Source organism: Ruditapes philippinarum, unplaced genomic scaffold, assembly GCF_026571515.1.
Source record: "Ruditapes philippinarum isolate M1 unplaced genomic scaffold, ASM2657151v2 ctg780_1_1_1_1, whole genome shotgun sequence".
NCBI lineage: Eukaryota > Metazoa > Mollusca > Bivalvia > Venerida > Veneridae > Ruditapes > Ruditapes philippinarum.
Window position 1 is genome coordinate 136,988 of NW_026867221.1, and position 20,922 is coordinate 157,909.

General features: G+C 32.9%; 1 protein-coding gene across 1 annotated transcript in view; it reads right to left on the reverse strand.

Annotated features, from left to right (window-relative positions):
* LOC132735336 (synaptogenesis protein syg-2-like) overlaps positions 1-20,922 on the reverse strand; it is a 78,830-nt gene that overhangs the window by 44,726 nt on the left and 13,182 nt on the right. Inside the window, exon 3 of the mRNA XM_060722278.1 lies at positions 5,035-5,370. Coding sequence (XP_060578261.1) covers positions 5,035-5,370 — 336 coding nt within the window. The remainder of the gene's footprint in view (positions 1-5,034; positions 5,371-20,922) is intronic.

The window sequence follows — 20,922 nt, forward strand, 5'->3', positions numbered from 1 at the left end:
ATTTACGACCAAACAAAATATGCCAGACATGATGGCCATACAATAACAAAGTTTTAGCCAATGTTAGCTCAATTCAATAATTAATTCTTACATACTGCTCTGTAGGTAAAATTATATCACTGCTCGAACTGTTTACTGTCGTAAAACGTCATATAAAGCGACATATTAAGTTATGGATGCCATAATTAGGTCGATTTAAATATTTAAGTACAATCAGGGCCGTACAAATCCCAGAAAGAAACTACGGAAAAGACAATTTAAAAATGATAATACATTGATATAACAATTCTTAAAAAATGCCTACTTAAATTTTTTCTATAATTTTATAAAGAGTGCAAAATTCTCCAGTTCGTTATTTATTATTATATAACCATTTCGTTAAACTAAAACGACTCATAAATAGATTTACAAACTTTCACAATGTTTATATCATCATTCCTTTAATAGCTTTCAAATTCATGTAAAGCAATAAAATACATAATTACCCACTGTATACTACAAAATAGTTAATAATTTCTTGTAGAAGATACAAATGTTAGAAATAAATAACCGAATTTGAGTTTTTTTTTGTTTTGTCTTTTATATTTTCTTCCAAGTGGAGGAAGCGTGAAATTTTCCCCTGGCTTTTTCATTGATAAAACATGCTGCGAAACACCGAAGGAGAAACCAATGTATGACTTTTCATAATAGAAATTGGAAGGAATTCCTGATTTTGAATTTATTAAGCTGTAAATCGAAGGGATTAATTGATAAAAGTCTTGTCCATGGATGCAAAAAAGTAACCACAAATAGCTCAGCGCCTGAGGGCGCGGATCAATAATAAAAATTTCACCTATTGTTACAAAATTTCATACATTTACTTTAAGGTCAAGGTCATTTAAAGTGTAACTTCAAGTTCAGTTTAACCCTCTTAAATATATATTGTAAAAAGGGTTGTTATGTCCAAGAATGATTTTATTAAATTTATTAATAACAAATAATAGCGAATAAAATCATTTTTAAGCAAAATATAAGCAACTTATCTAGAAGGTCAAGGTCATTTACAGGTCAAGGTCGAATTCCTTACGATATACGCAATTATTATTCATTTGAAGCGGAATCAAAAGCAGTTTAAGGGTGAAAAAGCAAACGGACGGCGGCCAGCAAACCAGACTGCTAGACAACCAGACGTCATGACTGACAGACAACATCAAACAAGTAAACCTATTTACAAAGTGGTACGGAGGAGGGTATGATAAAGACCCAGGGCAAAGCCAGACTGGTGGTCGGGGACACCTTCAATTTTGATTATTGATGTGTTTTCAGACACGTCAACTTGTGTCTTACACAATGAATGAATTTATCAGTTTTACCACTGATAGAAAAAAAAATATTAAAAAAACTGGATGGTGAGAAAGGAATGTTATACAAATTCAAAAATGCTTTCTATGTGAGTGTTATTTGAATATTTTTGTTGTAGATTTAAATGGAACTATTCACGGCATGTGTGCCTCAATATATTTGAGCAGAGATAAATCAGTCGAATCAGAATAAATCAATTGATCTTGTTATTAACTAAGGAGAACTTCTACATACACCATATGAGTAATTGTCTAATACAATAGCAATATTCGCATATTCATGACAGGCCCTTATAGAAAAAAAAACAACATGAAAGAAAATGTTTTAAACAATGAAACAAAGGGAGTACTTTTGTAAAGATGTATGAAAACATGTAAAAAACAGAAAATAAAAACAATAAAAGTAATTATGCATTTTAATTTCATTATTCAGCATGAAATAAAAGGTGATAATTCCGAAAGACAGGCTATTGAAAAAAGTGTTTCATTTATTTATTAAACAAGAATAGTGTTATTTGAATGATCAAAGAGTAACTCTTCAATATGGAAAAAAAGATTCTAAAGAATTTAGAAGCTTGTTTTATGATTTATACGAAGTTATATTCGCAAAGTTATTTGTTAATCCTGGATTGAAATCGAAATAAAACTATTAGGGTGAAGCGATTGATATTCGTCGATTAAATCACTTAAGTGGACAATGATTTAAACGCTTATTACAATTGATCGGTTTCTGGTTATTCCCTGTCTTAAATATGATTTTTTGCATACTTATATTATTTTGGGGCATGTTCAGACATTTTTTTATATTACCATTTGAATAAGCCGATAGTTTCTTTTCAGTAATATGAAGCTACGTTAGATAGATAGATAGATAGATAGATAGATAGATAGATAGATAGATAGATAGATAGATAGATAGATAGATAGATAGATAGATAGATAGATAGATAGATAGATAGATAGATAGATAGATAGATAGATAGATAGATAGAAAGATAGATAGATAGATAGATAGATAGATAGATAGATAGATAGATAGATAGATAGATAGATAGATAGATAGATAGATAGATAGATAGATAGATAGATAGATAGATAGATAGATAGATAGATAGATAGATAGATAGATAGATAGATAGATAGATAGATAGATAGATAGATAGATAGATAGATAGATAGATAGATAGATAGATAGATAGATAGATAGATAGATAGATAGATAGATAGATAGATAGATAGATAGATAGATAGATAGATAGATAGATAGATAGATAGATAGATAGATAGATAGATAGATAGATAGATAGATAGATAGATAGATAGATAGATAGATAGATAGATAGATAGATAGATAGATAGATAGATAGATAGATAGATAGATAGATAGATAGATAGATAGATAGATAGATAGATAGATAGATAGATAGATAGATAGATAGATAGATAGATAGATAGATAGATAGATAGATAGATAGATAGATAGATAGATAGATAGATAGATAGATAGATAGATAGATAGATAGATAGATAGATAGATAGATAGATAGATAGATAGATAGATAGATAGATAGATAGATAGATAGATAGATAGATAGATAGATAGATAGATAGATAGATAGATAGATAGATAGATAGATAGATAGATAGATAGATAGATAGATAGATAGATAGATAGATAGATAGATAGATAGATAGATAGATAGATAGATAGATAGATAGATAGATAGATAGATAGATAGATAGATAGATAGATAGATAGATAGATAGATAGATAGATAGATAGATAGATAGATAGATAGATAGATAGATAGATAGATAGATAGATAGATAGATAGATAGATAGATAGATAGATAGATAGATTTCGGCATAAAGGTAAACATGTTACATGATAAACAAACACAATATAGATTTAAAACAATTACAAATAAATAAATAAATAAATAAATAAATAAATAAATAATGAATAAATACTATATTATGTAAACCATGACATGTTCCCAAAACCAAGGATAACACAAAATAGAGCAAGCTCTTATTTCCATTGTGGTCCTTAGCATTTTGGTGGCATGACATAAGAGAGGTATTTCATAAAAGCAAAAAAAAATATCACAAATTATAAGATAAATCACATTAATGAATATATCATTTAAAAATCATCACATTTAAGATGAAGGTATTGTAAATAAAAAGTCATTATCACATTAAGAAATAAGTATGTTGCATAGTAAGAAAGGATTACATTAAAAAAAAATATCACAGTTGTTATGAGTATGTAAGGAAAGAACATGCCATAGATTACACTATTCAAAAAAAGATAAAGTTTTTAAAGTCTTAATAAAAAAAAATTAAAACAAATATCAAAAATGAAACAGAAAAACCTGAGCCGAAAAAAATTCAACTAAAAAAATGAAAACATAAAATTTTCTTTCAAAGAAATTTTAAGAGAAAGACACTTAGAGTGCTACTTAAAAAGTGATCTTTTGATGGCTACCTTAAAACGATGAAATTTTGTTAATTTCAGTTTATGCAGGTTGGAAGACTGTTCCATAGTTTAGCACCAAAAAACTGAAAGACTTTTGACCCGGAACCTTTAACCTGGTGCAATAAGAATGCATAGATTCCTGAAGAAACAAAAATAATCACTTAAAGTACTTCTGGGGCGGGAATTTGGTTTTTAACCTTAAAAACGTGACATAACATGATTTTTGTTCAACTCTTTTACAAACTGGTAACCAATTAAAGGGATTTAAAATGGGAAGGGCCAATATGAACTCTGGAATCAAAGGTTTAGAACAAATCTCATCATTTTATTTTGTGTTGTCTGTAATTTATTTTTCAAGACCTGAGTTAAACCATTATACCAGACACAGCAGGCATAGTCAAAGTGGCACTGAATTAATGAATTGACAAGCAGTTTGTTGGTATGCTGTGTAAGGAAATCTTTCTTACGGTAAAGGAACTTTAACCTGGCGTTCATTTTGTTAAGCTTATTGGTCACATTTTATAAATCTAAGAACTCATTTTTATCCCAAACATAAAGATGTTTTATGTAAGTTATTTTCGTAAAAGCAATGGAATAACGTCATTCCACGTACTTGAGTAATTGTATCCCGAAGTCAAATAAAGAGAAGTTGAATTCCATAAGAAAGTACAAAACGGCAAAATGTTGGAGAATCGGTTTGATTGAGCCTTGTCATGGACAGTTCTGGAAAATGACAGCTACTGTTCATGCCATATACACCGTCTTAATCGTTATGAGTTCAGAGGTATACAACAGATACCTGTCAAAAGACCAATTTAAGAAGCATATCAAAAAAGTAAAAATACAGTGTTGAAACAATTTATTTAATTTGATCCTTTTTTATTGTTTCATATATCATGAGTAAATGTAAGACTTTATTTGTCTTCTTGGAATTCCTCCAATATTGAAAAAAATGGAAAATGTTCAAGGCATCAAATCAGTATCATGGAAAATTATAGGAAAAAGATTAAACGAAGAATATTGTTGAAATATAACTGCTTTTACTTAACAATTCATGACGATGCAGAAAAGCGATTTAACAACTTTGACATAGAATAAAAAGATCTTTCAAAACTTCACTTTATGGAGATCTGTTCGTTTTTAAGTAGATATTACGTTTTTCACATTATTATCCATCTATAGGAGGAAAATATATAGTAACATGTACTTACATTGTACATTTAGCTGAGGTTTTTTGCTAGACGTAAGAGTATTAGCAGAATTTCTAGCTGTACAGTATATCTTTCTACCATTATCTTCTTTTCTAGGTGAATACTGGAGTGTACTTGTTACTGATATCAGGCCATCAGTTGTAGTTTTTGTTGTTGTCCCAAACCTTGTAATCTCTATGTCATCATCAGTTGTTGTTGTTCCTTGGTCTTTATACCATCTAACTGTAGCTTCTGGAAGACCTCCTGATGTCCTACAAACAAATATCTTCTCATTGTTTTCCTTTACTGTAACTAAATTGCTTGTTGGATCAGTCATCGCAACGCTCTGTATTGGTACTGCAGATCAAAAACTTCATTATAATATATTGAAGTCATTTGCAGAATAATATTTGCATATAGTTAAAATAAACTTATTCTGACAAATGATATTTATGACTTTGAGAACATGAAATAAATTAACTAGGCTCCGAGTTTCAATCGGTCGATAAAATACTGAACTATTCTTTAATAAAACGAAAAAAAAAAAAAAAAAAAAAACTTAAAAACGTCAAATTGAGAAATTAAAACAAAATATATTTTTGCAATTTCTAATGAAATAATGTCATAGCTTGCATAAAATGCAGTTTTGAAAAGGCGAAAAGTTATTGATCAACGAACATTAACAACTGATCAACTATAATTGCAAAAATTGTTGTTGATTTTAATGTTTTCATTTTTGTGACTATTTTGTGAATAACAGTATAATTTGCATTTCTTTATACAGTTAAAAGCATGCAGTCTTATGATTATAGAACTCTAGTTCGTCTTTTATATTGTTTAAGAAGTGGATATCAATTTTGGTAGAATTGTTGTAGAATAATGCACGGTTCTAGTTTATATGCGTAGGAATATAATCATGAAGGCCGATAGGCCTGTGTGATTAATTACAAAGCATTTGAACAAACGCCGTGCATTGTTATATTATAATGCACAAAAAAATAATATCTATTTTATTCTAAAATTCAAATAAGAAAGACAATTGATAAAAATATGTTGAACTTCATTGACTATTATATTAAGAATAAGAATGTTAAAATATCAAATCTAACACGCTTCAAAATATTCCCCTATCAAACAGTAAGACAGTCAAGTGAATTATTACACGTGATATGCACAGAATGAGAAAGTAATGCTTACTCGTCATATGACGTCAAATGTGACGCCAATAAACAAAATGATGCCAGAAAAATACTTTTGTGCTCAATATATTAAGTGCAGCATTACTGTTTAGGGGACAGTTCAGAAACTTACTGTCACCTGTTGTATATAAACGACGTGCAAAATAATCATAATGCTCATTGAGTGTTTTTCCATGTATCTGCTGTAGATAAGAAGGGCCAACATCTGGTGCAAACATAAAAACACAGACGAATTGCAAAAAAAAAAAGGAAATAGAAAATACTTTTTTTCATAGACCAGAAGAAAATTCGGAAGGCATCTTGAAATACAACCAGTAGCAGGAAAATCGAATAGGAGTTTTTGAAAGAGCGCTTCACCCGAAAAATAAAGCGGCAATTTATGATACTTGAACGCACAACAATATCAAATATCAACTCACCATGTCATATTTCATTAACTTACGCTTGCTTAGGAAATAAGTGTGCTTTAAAAATCATTAACATTTAGTTTTTGTTTTCATTTTGACCTACACATTTAACAAAGTGGCTAAAAATAATACGTTAAAAAAAACTTCTCTTAAAAAAATCAAGAATAACACATCTGTTCTTACAACTGAAATAGGTGTCCATGTGCAGCTTATCAAATGCAACCTTTTTAAGAATTGTAAAGCTGTATAAATCTGTTTTTCTTTGTATATCATAGCTAATTTATGAAATAAATATGTTTGCATAAAAAAAGACACTGAATGTTTTCCGGCTGCTCGAACCGGGGTTCGAACACTAAACATCTCTCATCATCAGCGAGCGTCTTTCCCCTAGAATACATTCTTCTAATACAGTTACATGTATCAGGAAAACAGACTAAATGGTTCTAAATTGAATATTTCCTTAAGAATTTGTAATGATTAAGAAGTGGACAAAATGACATATATATGGTTTACATGGCCGTATCGTTTTTCATTGATCGTGTGTTTTATGCCCTAGTTATTTGTGACCAACTCTCCCACCTCAGAGCAATAGCAGTGAATTAACTATGAAAATAAGGAGATAAAGGTCATTTGGGCAGGAAAGCGGTTCTGGTGGGGTGTTGACAGTGAAAACACTTGAGTTGTGCATTACACAATTTGCATCTCATTCCGAATCCATTGCTCAAAGTTGATTTATCTAAAACTTATGAGTATGAATCCAAGGTAATAAAATTTCCCATAATTACTATATATGACTCAACTTTCAAATATAAATATTTCAATGATTTTTATGACAGTGATATGCTACGCCCTTATCGCTACCTCCTCGTAAACAACTATTATCGTAATTACCATACCACCCTTTTATCATCATCATCACCATCATCATCAACACTTTAACTACAATTGTTATCATCACTACCACCACCATCATCATAACCACAATTATGATAATTATTACCACATCTACAATGACTACAACCCTCAATCATCCTTCCTACAACCACAATCACTATAATTATCAACACTTTTAGCATATCTACCACATTATCATCATCATAACCACAATAACCATTATTATTGATAACACTTTCATCATAACGTCCACAAATACCTACATCACAAGAAGCACCACCATCATCATCATTTCAGCACCATTATAATTTTTTTCCACCAGCACCGCCACTTCTTTTATCATAACTATCATTAAAGTCGTCATCACTATCCTTATTCGAACTATTTTTAATCAACTGTTTAGCTTTCTAATAAGTAGCTGTAGTTAATCCTTTATGAGCAAAAATGCCAATTGAGCTCGTTATCAGCATTTTTTTGCTTCATTCATTGCGTGTTGCATCATAAACGTGGTTGTCTGTTGTTTTTTGTTTGCTTATTTGAAAATCACCGTACAAACGAAATTAACCACGTTTATGCGGTAACGCTGTTATATGGCGTTATGTAAACAGATATGCAAATTTTAGTTTCGTTTCTAAGGAGTGAACATATTTATGGTCCAATATATCTTGTTACCGACTCGTCTATGTAGATTACTTAAATACTACATCCACCATTGACACTTTACAGGATATTAACTTGCGCCTTTTGAAATAATTGCATTCCTACTTGATGATTATTTTCATTTGAACTTATTTTGGTTGAATATGTTCCTAAATTATCTAGATCACTCAAAAGAATGTGGACCCCACACTTCTCACCACTGCAAATTAAAAGTTGAATGAATTGTACGTTTTGTTATGCCCCCTATATTAATCCCATTTTCCATCCTTCCGCCTGTACATCCGTCCAATAATATTTTCCGTGCTTTATCGCCAAAACCGGTGGGGGATTTTTGTGACACAGTAATGGCCCCTTTATGGTCAATTTTTAAGTAAATGAGATTGTCCGCGATTCATTACCATAAACGCTTGGGGATTTTAGTGAAAGTTAACAGGATTATTTGTTCCCTTTGCCAGTTGGCATCTTTACATGCCCATTGGGATAAAAACCCCTTGGGGGTTTGTTCTTTTTAAAATTTTTTGGGAAATTTTGCCCCCAAAAAAGTAAAAATTTTGGTGCTTATCCAAAAACCGTGTGGTTTCCCCCGAAATTTTCAGGGGTTTTTTGTCACTATGCCCAGTGTTGCTACTCTTTTTGATTTTCTTTCTTTAAAATTTTTTACACAAAATCAAAGGGTTCCGTTTTGTCGATAAGTACTTTTTTAAATGAAATCCTTTTTTTCCTTTTTTTTTTGTCAAGTTGAAAGTAAAATTAAATGATCTGCTTCGATTTGGGAAATTTTCCCTAAGAAAATGTTTTTTACTTTTTTAAAAAATTTTTTTAAAAATTTTGGTTAAAACCCAACTATCAAAACCCTTCTACAAGTATATATGGGTACAATTTAATTTTTTAATGTTTAAAAATTCTGATTTTATGACTGGAATGCCCAAATATTTTAAAGACCCATCGGCGTATTTTGCGGGAAAAAATTTTAAAGTTAGTTTTGCCCCTCCTAATTTTTACTGAAAGATAAAATTTTTGGGCCTTGTTGTGGGGTTTCCCCAAAAAAGTTTAAATTTTTTTAAAAATTTTTTTTTAAAGAAGTGGGGGTTTTAAAAATTAAAAATTTTTTAAATTGTAATTTCAAAATTTTACGATTTCTCCAAGATGGTTGTTTGGTATTATCCCAGATTTGATGACTTCATGACGAAATTGCCCATATAGTTTCTCGTAAGATGTTTTTTTTAATGATTTTTGTCTTTTGACCCTGGTAATGATAAGTGTAACTATATTGTTGTGACTATTTGTGCCAAATATTTTCAAAATCCATTGATCAATGAAGAATGATAGACCTGCCATAAAATAACCCTATAACAGACTATGTGGAGTTTTGACCACTTAGTGTGACCTTGACCGTGGAGGTAGGGATGTAGGTGTTGCGCATGACACATTGTCTTATTAATGTAACTATTTGTGCCAAGTATTTTCAAAAACTTTTGATCTATGAAACAGTTATGGACAGGACACAAAATAATCCCTATAACAAGCTATGTTAATCCTTGACCTCCAAGTGTGACCTTGACCTTGGACGTAGGTGACCGTTTGTTGCGTATGACACGTCGTCTTATTATTGTGAACAAATGTAGAAAGTATTTAAAAAATCCCTTCAAAGATAAGAAAGAAATGGACCGGACATGACATATACCCTCAAATAGACAATGTTGACCTTGAATGAGCAAGTATGACCTTGACCCTGGAGTTATGGGTCTGGTTGTATCATATGACACACGTCTTATTATAACAAACATTTGTGCCAAGTTATTTCAAATTCCTTTGATAAATGAAAAAAGTTGTGGACCGGACACGAAAGTGTGACGGACAATCGGACAGACGGACGAAGCCTATATTTATTTCCCCATTTTTTCTTCGAAAAGGCGGGGGACAATTAAACATGTTACAGACTCGTTAATATTGAGCCTGTTCAATTACACTAGTGATAATGACTATGCAGAAATCTTTTTTGTAATCTCCATCGGTCTTTTCATTTGCCTTTTCCGCTCTATGAATTTTTCAAGCTTTAAAGGAGTTTTCTTGAGCTAAGTTAAATGGACCGCAGATGTCATGTCACCGTGTGTCGACACAAAGTGAAGCTCACGTTTGTAGTTTAAACGCTAAATACATCTTCACCTCTAAAGGAAAGCTTTCACAAATCGATGTGTAGAACGAACCCAAACCCAAACCACACATGCACAAAGTCTTATTTGAAGATCAAATGCCAGATAATTCTGTTATGAGCTAAACACAACAGAGAGGATAACGCAGCAACAAATTTTACAATTTTTAATTAATGAAAAACAGTTAATTATAATATTACAAAAAATATGAAAGTAAAGTCACAATATCACAATATGTCTAAAATGTCCAATATGTTCCACAAAGAATAACGGAATCCAAACTTACATATTATTATGTTAGCAGTACAATAGCACACGATCAGTATATCAACATCACACAATATCACAAATTTGCACACTCACCTCGAAGTACAAACATTCATCATATATATATACTATTAATGAACAATCCAAAAAACTAAACTACTACGAGAAAGAAAATTCCAGAATGAACATAAAAAGAACTTTCTTGAAAGAAGATGAATGGACATGAAGAATTATATAAACAAACAATAAACAAAAGTATTAAAATTGATAGTGGCATGAGTAGGTATCGAATCCATGACATCGAGATTATCAGTCCTGCGCTCTACCTACTGAGGTATTCAGGAAAAAGATAGATATATCTAAAATAAAGCCTATATACATAACAATTTACATTCCGCTTTAACAAAGAACTTTCTTTTATTTTTTCCAAATATTATTCTCAATGCTGCAATGCTGGCTAAAGGTCAAGTATCTTTGTTACATTAATTTCCATTTTATAATTGTCACCTTAACATATCTCCAGATTATATTTGTTTTCGTATTTCAAAAACTCAAGACACACTTCCTATTTTACTTGGTCATATCCACCAGATACTATAAGCAATATGGCGGTGCGTAAAATAGCATAAAATAGCTTGGCACCCTGCTAGAAAAACATAGCATAAAATTGCAAAAGTGAAAGATTAATTGAACAATTATCATTTTTATGGCAATAAATTTTACAAGCAAGTAAAAGAAGAGCATCGAAACACGAGGCTATCTGATTTGTACGAGGGGGCGTAGCCCCTGAGTATTAATTATATTGCCCAGTGTTTTGATGTTCGTTCTCTTCGGGTATCTTATACTTGCACATCAGTTAACGCACTGTGCATGTATATGTATCCAATTTAACTCTGACAAATTTTCAACAGAAAGGTCTACAACTATTTGTTAGCTTGACTTTTCATTTATATTCTTAAATCATATGTTTTAAGTTATTGAAAAATAAGATTGTTTGCACAAGTTTACTTTTATGCTGCTCAACTTCACTCTTTTGCAAATTAAGGTTAAATCAGATTCCCGAGTGTTTTGATGTTCTTTCTCTTTTGTGCCATAGTCAAACATGAAAACACGTTCCTGTTGTCACAATATAGCATTTCTTGAGGGGAGTTTCCAAGCACTCCATTCTCCATTCGAGCCAAGTCTTACAAAGCTTGTCCGTAACAGAAGTAGGCACCTGCACATTCTTTAGCAGTTTCACCAGAAAAAAGGAACCAATGAACGAGCAACTGAACTATGACATTTCTGTCGCTTTCTTTTTCTTTGCCGTCACAATAAAGCAACCTTAGCAATAAAGAGCCAATCAATGGACATTCTCTGGAGTGCTGGTAACTAATACCTGCACTCCAGTTAACGCACTGTGCATGTATATGTATACGATTTAACTCTGACTCATTTTCAACAGAAAAGTCCCAAAACTATGCTACAACTATTTGTTTTCATATTCATATGTTTTAAGTTATTGAAAAATAAGATTGTTTGTTGCACAAGTTTACTTTTATGCTGCTCACTCTTTTGCACATTTAGGTTAAAATATCAGTACATTATAAAAATCTGTACCGAAATGATTTACAAGAAAAAAATCACCATCATCTCAAGGTGTGTAGGCTTACATTTCACCCGAAAAACAAAACATAATTGTTTAACATTAAGCTTTTTAGACGGGAATGGTAATCTATAAATTCCCCTTCACTTAATGCTGAATTGAAATAGTTCCTGGTAAAATAACCTATTCATGTCAAGACTATTCCGTAATGCTATCCTTGGTCAATGCTACTATAATAATCGAATTATACCATGTAAGTATGTGTAATTTACACTTTATTTGAATTTGTTCTAATTTCCTTATTAACAAAAATTACAATGTGGATGTCATATATTTTAGGATTTGCAACTAATATAAAAATGAATTGTTTAACATTTGATGCTACATAGATAACGAAAACATGTCTTGTTAAATTATATTCTTATATAATAATGAATTGACGAAATGCTAGACAACCACTGTAATAAAATCAAAGTAATGTTATTCAATGAACGGTATTACAGGAAACATAAGAACATGCCCGAGGGCGTAGCTTTTTTTAATTAATGCGTACTGAGGGCGGAAACATAAAAAAATCATGGAGATTGCTGTCACAGATTTATTTTACATCTGAAATGTCATGAGACCATTTTTCATAATTATATAATACATATGTTAAAGTAATAAGATTTTAGTGTATTCGTGCTAATCACTTTCTTTTTTAAAATGTGTTTACAGGCTATATGGCATACACAATGCTACACTCCAGTTAAGGTCCCTTTTAAAATATATTGTAAACAAACTTGTTATTATGTACGTTGTTAAGTTAAATATGCTCATGTGATGATGATGCATTATGTAAATAGTATGCCTTTTAAATGTTATATTATGCCATATTTTAGTAATTTCAATAAATAACTACTTTCTGCCAAAGTGTTATTTTATTATGATAAAGTGGGATACTATTCATGTCTTAAAAGGTTCCAATGACAACTGGGAAGGGGGTACAAACTCATACTCAGCTAAATAGCTGCCTTGTTTTATTATTTTAGCACGTTAGTGAAGTATACTAATGTGATATCTTTATACTTTTGTTATCTTAAGAATAAATATTATATATCTTTATTAACATTATATTTTATGTAAATAGAATTGACTTTTGAACTTTTTTAAGGGAACTACTTTCTTGGATCTACATTTAAATATATAATATTAATTAAATTCGGGACGCATTATGTTTCACTTATGTTTTTTACTATCTTGACCTACTTAAGTCACTAACAAAATTCTAAAATCAAACATAAAATATCTTTCGCCGATCATATGAACCAACCCATAGTTTATTATATGCCCGAAAGAATTATCTTATTATTATATTATCTTATACCCCCGGCGTCTGTCCGTCCGTTCATTAGCAATTTGGTTTCCGGAGCAAAATTTAAGTTCCATTTGGCCCACAATATTCAAACTTCATAGGATGATTGTGTAGATCCCTTTTGATTTTGGGGCTACAAGGTCAAAGGTCAAGTTCACTATTACCTTCAAACTGATAAAAGTTTCCGGAGCATAACTTAAGATTCATTTTGCCCACAGTGTTCAAAATTCATAGGATGATTGTCCATATTGGGTAGAAGACCCCTATTGATATTCGGATCACAATGTCAAGGTCACTATTACCTTAAAACTGAAAACAGTTTCCGGAACATAACTTAAGTTCCATTCGGTCCACAGTGTTCAAACTTCAGGGTATGATTATCCATACTGGGTAGAATACCACTATTGATTTTAGAGTTATTACGCCTTATGATCTAGGAATATAATTTGTTTGCATTTTAATATAAGTAATAAACATTTTTGTTTGCATCTTTTAAATGTCAACATAACATCATTTTCATCTTAAATATTTATACTATTAAAGTGACGTTCAATAGGGCTACTGATTTTTTTTGCTCTACTAGAATGAAACCATAGTCACTTGCACACAAAAGGTTTCAAATTTTTAAAAGTGACATAATTAATCGCTATCAGCAAAGCTTGAAATTGAAGATTTTAAACTCAAGACAAAACATTACCATCAGGAATTCCAAGAATGATTTCAGATTGACAGTAGTAAAATATCGGATAGGTGGCATTTAGACATAAACATCAGACCAGTCTAACTCTTGAAAGCACAAAAGTTCATATAAAACTGGCATTAGATCCAAAAAAAATTTACAAACAAATGTAGGCCTACGAGGTACTTTATTTGTCGATGAAAAAAACAACAACAATAAAACAAAATTTTCTCATATTTATTGTGAATTAGATCTATCATGTTTCTAAATTAATCGGGGTGCTAAACTGTATGACAGATATTTGTTTACATTGACAACTGTCCGTTTCTTAGAAAGGGCGACAAGCAAGATTACCGGCGATGTCTAAACGCTCTATTTCGGACATAGGTATTAAAGACGTTAAAGCCCACTCGTTGAAATAAAATTTCATCTTACACACAAACAAACAAATATCCCCTATGTATATAAATGATATAGTATATATTTACAATAATAATTATTACATTTGAATTCGCGGTATTACGCCTTTTGTTTCCCGTTATTTAACGCGAACAAAGGCTTTATAACGCCATTTTATTCGTGTTGTAACGCCTTTATTCGCAGTATAACGCATTTTGATTCGCGTTATAATGCATGATTTTTCGTTATTACGCCTTTTAATTCACAGAATAATGCCTTTCGATTCGTGTTACATGTATAACGCCTTGTTTTTAGTAAAAACGCCTTTTAATTCGTGTAATTACGCCTTTTGTATTCCGTTATAACGCAAATAGAGGGGTTATCACGCCATTTAATTCACGTTATAACGCCTTTATTCGCGTAATTATGCCATCTGATTGTCTTAAAAACGCTTTTATTAGCATTATTACGCCTTTTGATTCGCGTAATAACGCCTTTTGTTTCCTGTTAACGCGAATAAAGGAATTATTACACTATTTGATTGGCGTTATAACGCCTTTATTTGCGTTATTATGCCTTTGAATTCGCGCTATAACGCTTTTTGTTTCCCGTTATTTCTTAAAGAAAGACTTGAAAAACCAGACTGTCGCATTAGGACGTATCCGTAAAGAATTGAACATAAAACGCACATCTTGATCAACATTGTTCTTCCTTTCTCACATTACTGGGCAAGTTAAAATTATTTATATGGTATTTAATGAGCGTAATAATTCCTTTTGTTTTGCGTTATTATGCCTTTTGTTTTTTGTATTACGCCTTTATATTCGCGTTATAACGCCTTTATGTCTGCGTTAGATAGCCCTTTGGTTCGCGTTATTACGCCTTTATGCGTTATAATGCATTTTGGTTCGCGTAATAACGCCTTATTATAACGCCTTTATTTGGGTAAAAACACCTTTTGATTCGCATTATTACGCCTTTTGTTTCCGGTTATAATGCAAATTAAAGGGTTATTACGCCTTTTGATTCCCGTTATAACGCAAAAAAGGCTTTATTACGCCATTTGATTCGAATAATTACACCTTTCGATACGCGTTATTTAGAGGTTAATACTTGGTTGCTGCTCGCCATTATGCGATAATGGCCCGAAGATGTGCATAATGGCCTGAGGGCCGCAGGCCCGAAGGACATTATGGACTCGATTTTGGACTCGATTTTGGACTCAATCGATTTTGTATTGAATTTTGTTATATTATCAAAGCTTGCAATGAAATCATGAAGGGAAATATTTATTTATCAATGTAATATTTACAAGCAGTTATCCTATCCTCATGTGGGTTATAACTGTGAAGTTACGTCCAAAGAAACGGATCTTTTGAAACTTGTAGTAAAAAGTAAAACGTAAAAAATTAGGATTATCTTTCACATAAGACTGTAAAGATTTAATGTATGCCTGTAATATAAAGTAAGGGTACTTTGAAATATTATCTATATAACTGTTGTATGTAGAAACAATTGGTTTGCCTTATGGTGGCTGATTTGGTACATTGCGCGTTACGGCAACCTATATCGTTATCGTCTTTTCGCGCTGCCGTCTTGTCTCGGGGGAAGCACGCCAAACAGTGCGTTGTCGTGCGGAGCGTTGTCGCGATGTCGCCCTGTCGCTTAGCTTATAAGCCAATCCTTCGATTGGAACCGAGCGAAAATGTGACATCGCGACAACACGCGGCACGACAACGCACCGTTTGGCGTACATCGTTAGGGACAGGACGACGCTATCACCAACACGACGCACAAAAGAGTTTCAGATCAGCCACCATATTGCCTGGCATAGGTAGATTTTTATAATAATCTTTATGAATTTTGGGTACAATTAAACAGTTATTTCATGGATGATTGTGGAACAGACACAAATGTTGCCCGACGTATCATGAATGCCCTTTGGAACTGCTACCAGAGGCCGAAGAAACAGTTCCAAATGTCATCTCTGATACCGACGGACAACAGTTTTCTGTTCCACAAACACCCATGAAATAACGTTTTTATTACCTAATGCTTTGCAATCAATATATATATATATATTGCAACAACATACTAATAACATTTTTACAAGTGATTTAATTGAGAAAAATTATCACAAACAGTGATTTTATCGCTAAATAAACTCATTGTTTGGAGTATGGATTCGAGGAATCAATCACGAGAGTGTATCCCGAGTGATATAATGATGCTAATCCGAGCGACAAACAGTAATTTTATCAAACGATTAAATCACCGATTTGGATATATTATTCAGATTCTAACACGACATCACCGTAACTGATAATAAGCTAAATTGCGCCTGATTTGTTTCCGTACTTAATTTCTGCGCTTCGCAGTTTAGGGGTTACGTCACATGTATAATGATTACGTCACATGTCTAGATCAACCGTGACATTGTTTTAGAAATGATTTATCCAAAAAAGAGATTTTATCGCTAAATAACATCACCACCATGCATATCCAGTAACGCAGGAATGTGCAAATAACGCAGGAGTTGTGCAAAAGTAACGCAAAATTGTGCAATTTATTGGCTAAAAATAGCACCGCGATATAGGTGAATAGACCAATATCTTTATTGTATACCAACCTGGAAGAAATGAATAAGCGTATACAGATGCTGAGACATTTAAACCTCATCAAAGTATTTCCAAAAAAAATGTTGTTTTTTTCAATATCATTCGTGAAAATGACGACCTGACTAGCGTATCGATGGCGATTTTTAGTTTCATTGATATCTTTAAATACAATGGCATATATATTTCTTTATGTTTTATATTCTGTGTACCTGAGACATTTTCCAATCTTCTTGTGCCAATTTACACTTAATTTAGCAGATAAAAAGTAATTGAGGCCATTCGTTCGAGGTAACGCCGAATTTTACCAGCTTTCTTCTAATGTTATACGACACTTGTAGTTTGTCAAATGTCTAAAGTATATAGAATATGAAAACAATAAAGTTTTAAATGTGATAAATGTACATATTTATTTGACAAAACACAATGCCACATTTAAAACAGTAATAAGGTTATCTTTCTCAAGAATGATCTAAAAAAAGTGAACATATGGGAACAATTGTAATGCTGGTTAAATTATAATGTCGTAGCAGCCATATGCGCTAATTCATTTCTTTAAATTTTATTTTTAATAATATATTTTGGTTCATTTACTTACTGCGTTATTCGTTTTGGCAAAAGCGTTGCACAGATTCGGCGTAACTTTTACGTTAATTGCACATTCCTGCGTTACTGGATATGCATGGTGATCACTGTTTGGAGTTCCGATGCGAGGAAATATATCACGAGGGCGTAGGCCTGTATATTCAAAAGGGGAAAAAAGCGGGTCGTGATAGAATATACATATAAATCACTGTTGACGTTCTACATTTAGACATGTGACGTTACATATTTCTCGCGGAAAGGTTTACGACATATTCGATATATAACATAATATTAGCAATGATTAAAAGCTATATAGCCAACTACAACAAAAGTGAAATGGACTATTGCGATGTCCTTTTAAAGTCGAAACTGCGGTCAGATGCCTGTGTTTCGACAAACCACTTGAATTTATAATATTCATGTATGTAAAGGCCCTGTCACACTAGACTGCGCTGTCATTGCGTTTGCACAGCGTTGTTAAATTTTTCAAAGCGCCGCGAGATCGCAAGATAAATCTGATATTTTTGATGACACGGAGACTTCGCAGCGTCTTCATGGCGTCCTCACGGCAATCATGGCATTGCTACGGGGCTTCCACGGCGTTGCAACGCGTTTTTACGGCGTTTTCATTGGCGATTGTCTGCGTTTGGACTGCGCTTCTACTGCGTTCTTTGCGCTTCCTCTGCGCTTTCACAGCGCTCACACTGAGCTGAAATAGTGCTTCACATACAAGTTCTGAATAGTCGTGTGCCTGCAAGCAAGCAGTATTCAAGCTTGCTGCCGTTCATCATGGTTAAAATGATATTCACGTTATTTATACATGTATACAGTGAAAACCCTCAATTAAGACAACAAAAGGGACTGCAGTAAAGTGGTCTTGATTGCGAGTGGTCTTAATTGTGGATAAAATTAACTATCATGGCATATCTATTTCATGACCACTCTATTTGAATTATTATGTATACACATGCTGAAACAATTATATTATAACCTTCAAATATTACTATAAACGGATGTTATAATATTTATTAATCCTAATTAGAACATTAATCTGACGATATTTAATGTATAAATTATATTTTCATAAGTCTTGTTTCATGGACATAATTCACCTATATTAATTAAGAAATTAATTCGTCACAAAAATGAGCAGAAAGTGACATTAAACCAATCTGAAATGTATTGTCTTACCTTTATACAATCTTCTAATCATAACAGTTTTAACACAATGTTTCGAGAGTCATGCTTTAGTGAATTCAAGCAGATGCATAACAAAAAACTTGTTATCTGAATAGGTATTTACTGGAATATCAGTTGCCCCAACAGTGGGGTTAGATAAATAAAACAATTAATTGGGAGTCAAGCTGGTAGTCTTAAATGTGGATAAGTGGGGTAGTCTTAATTGTGGATCATGTAACCATTAACATAACGAACAGAAAATTCCGTTCTTTTAAAAAATGTGTCTAATTTGAGGATTTGTCTTAATTCTGATGTGGTCTTAAGTAGGGATTTTACTGTACCGTATTCTGCAATTTCAGATGAACGCAGTAGAATCGTCTTGAGTGCGCAATGGTCGCCGTGACAGAGCCGTAGAGTCGCAGTAAAGGCCCTGTCACACTAGACTGCGCTTTTACTGCGTTTGCATGGCGTTGTTAAATTTAACAAAGCGCCGCAAGACCGCAAGAAAAATCTGATATTTTTGATGACATTGAGACTTCGCAGCGTCTTCACGGCGATCATGGCGTCGCTACGGAGCTTCCACGGCGTTATAACGCGTTCAAACGGCGTTTTGATTGGCGATTGTCTGCGTTCGGACTGCACTTCTACTGCGTTCTTTGCTCTTTCAAGGAGCTTACACGGAGCTCTCGCGGCGTTCAAACTGCGTATATATCGTGTTTCATATACAAGATATCACTGATTCTGAATAGTCGTGTACCTGCTGCAACTGCCTGCAAGCAAGCAATATTTCAGCTTGCTGCCGTTCATCACCCATTGATAAAAGGACATTTACTTGCAAACACGTTTTATATATATACAGTGGAATTCCTCTATGAGGACCAACCAAAAGGACTTGACTAAAATCACAGTGATTTTAATTGCGGATGGTCTTAATTATGGCTACAATTATCAAGGCATATATATTTTATGACCACTCTATTTGAATTTTTATGTGTAAACATGTATTTAAACAATTTTATGATAACCTTCAAAATAAATTTGCAGAAAATAACATTAATCCACTCTGAAGTTTATTTTCTCACCTTTATACAATTTTCCAATCATAACAGTTGCAACACCTGTTTCATCAAGTGTCATGCTTTAGAGAATTCAAGCAGATGAAGAACAATAAACTTGTGATCTGAATAGGTATTGACTGGAATATCATTGGTCTAAATAGTGGGGTTAGATAAATAAAACAATGAATTAGAACTGAAAATGGTGGTCTGAAAATTGGATTAGTGGTGTGGTTTTAATTGTGGACCATGCTACCATTAACATAAATAACAGAAAATGTCGTTATTTTGAAAATTGGTCTTAATACTGGGGTGATCTTAATTCCGGAGTGGTTTTAAGGAGGGATTTTACTGTACTGTATTCTGCAATATCAGATGAACGCAGTAGAATCGCCTTGAAAGCGCAATGGTCGCCGTGACAGTGCCGTAAAGTCGTAGTAAGAGCTTTTGAGAAAAAATAAAGCTCTGTACAACCGCGGTACACACGCAGTATAGGCGCGATAGAGACGCCGCACACTCTCCGTACAAGCGCCGTGGCTAACCACGGCGTTCATTCGGCGTTCATTCGGCGCTTTTTTCACGGCGCTCCTGTTGCGTTGAAGGAGATGCTATTGAGTTGCTACGGCGTCCTTACTGCAATCCCACTGCGCTCTTGTCAGAACGCCGAGTGACGGCCGTCGGTCGGCGTTCTATGCGATGCCACTGCGATGCTACGGCGATGTTTGCGATCTTACTGCGCTCACCTCGGCGTTCTGAAATTTCTTTGGACGCCGTGAGAACGCCGTCCTAGTGTGACAGGGGTTTAACATATCAGGATAAGACGGTCTGCCAAACGTACTTCGTAAATTTGTATCTATGCAACCAATGGTTATAAATAC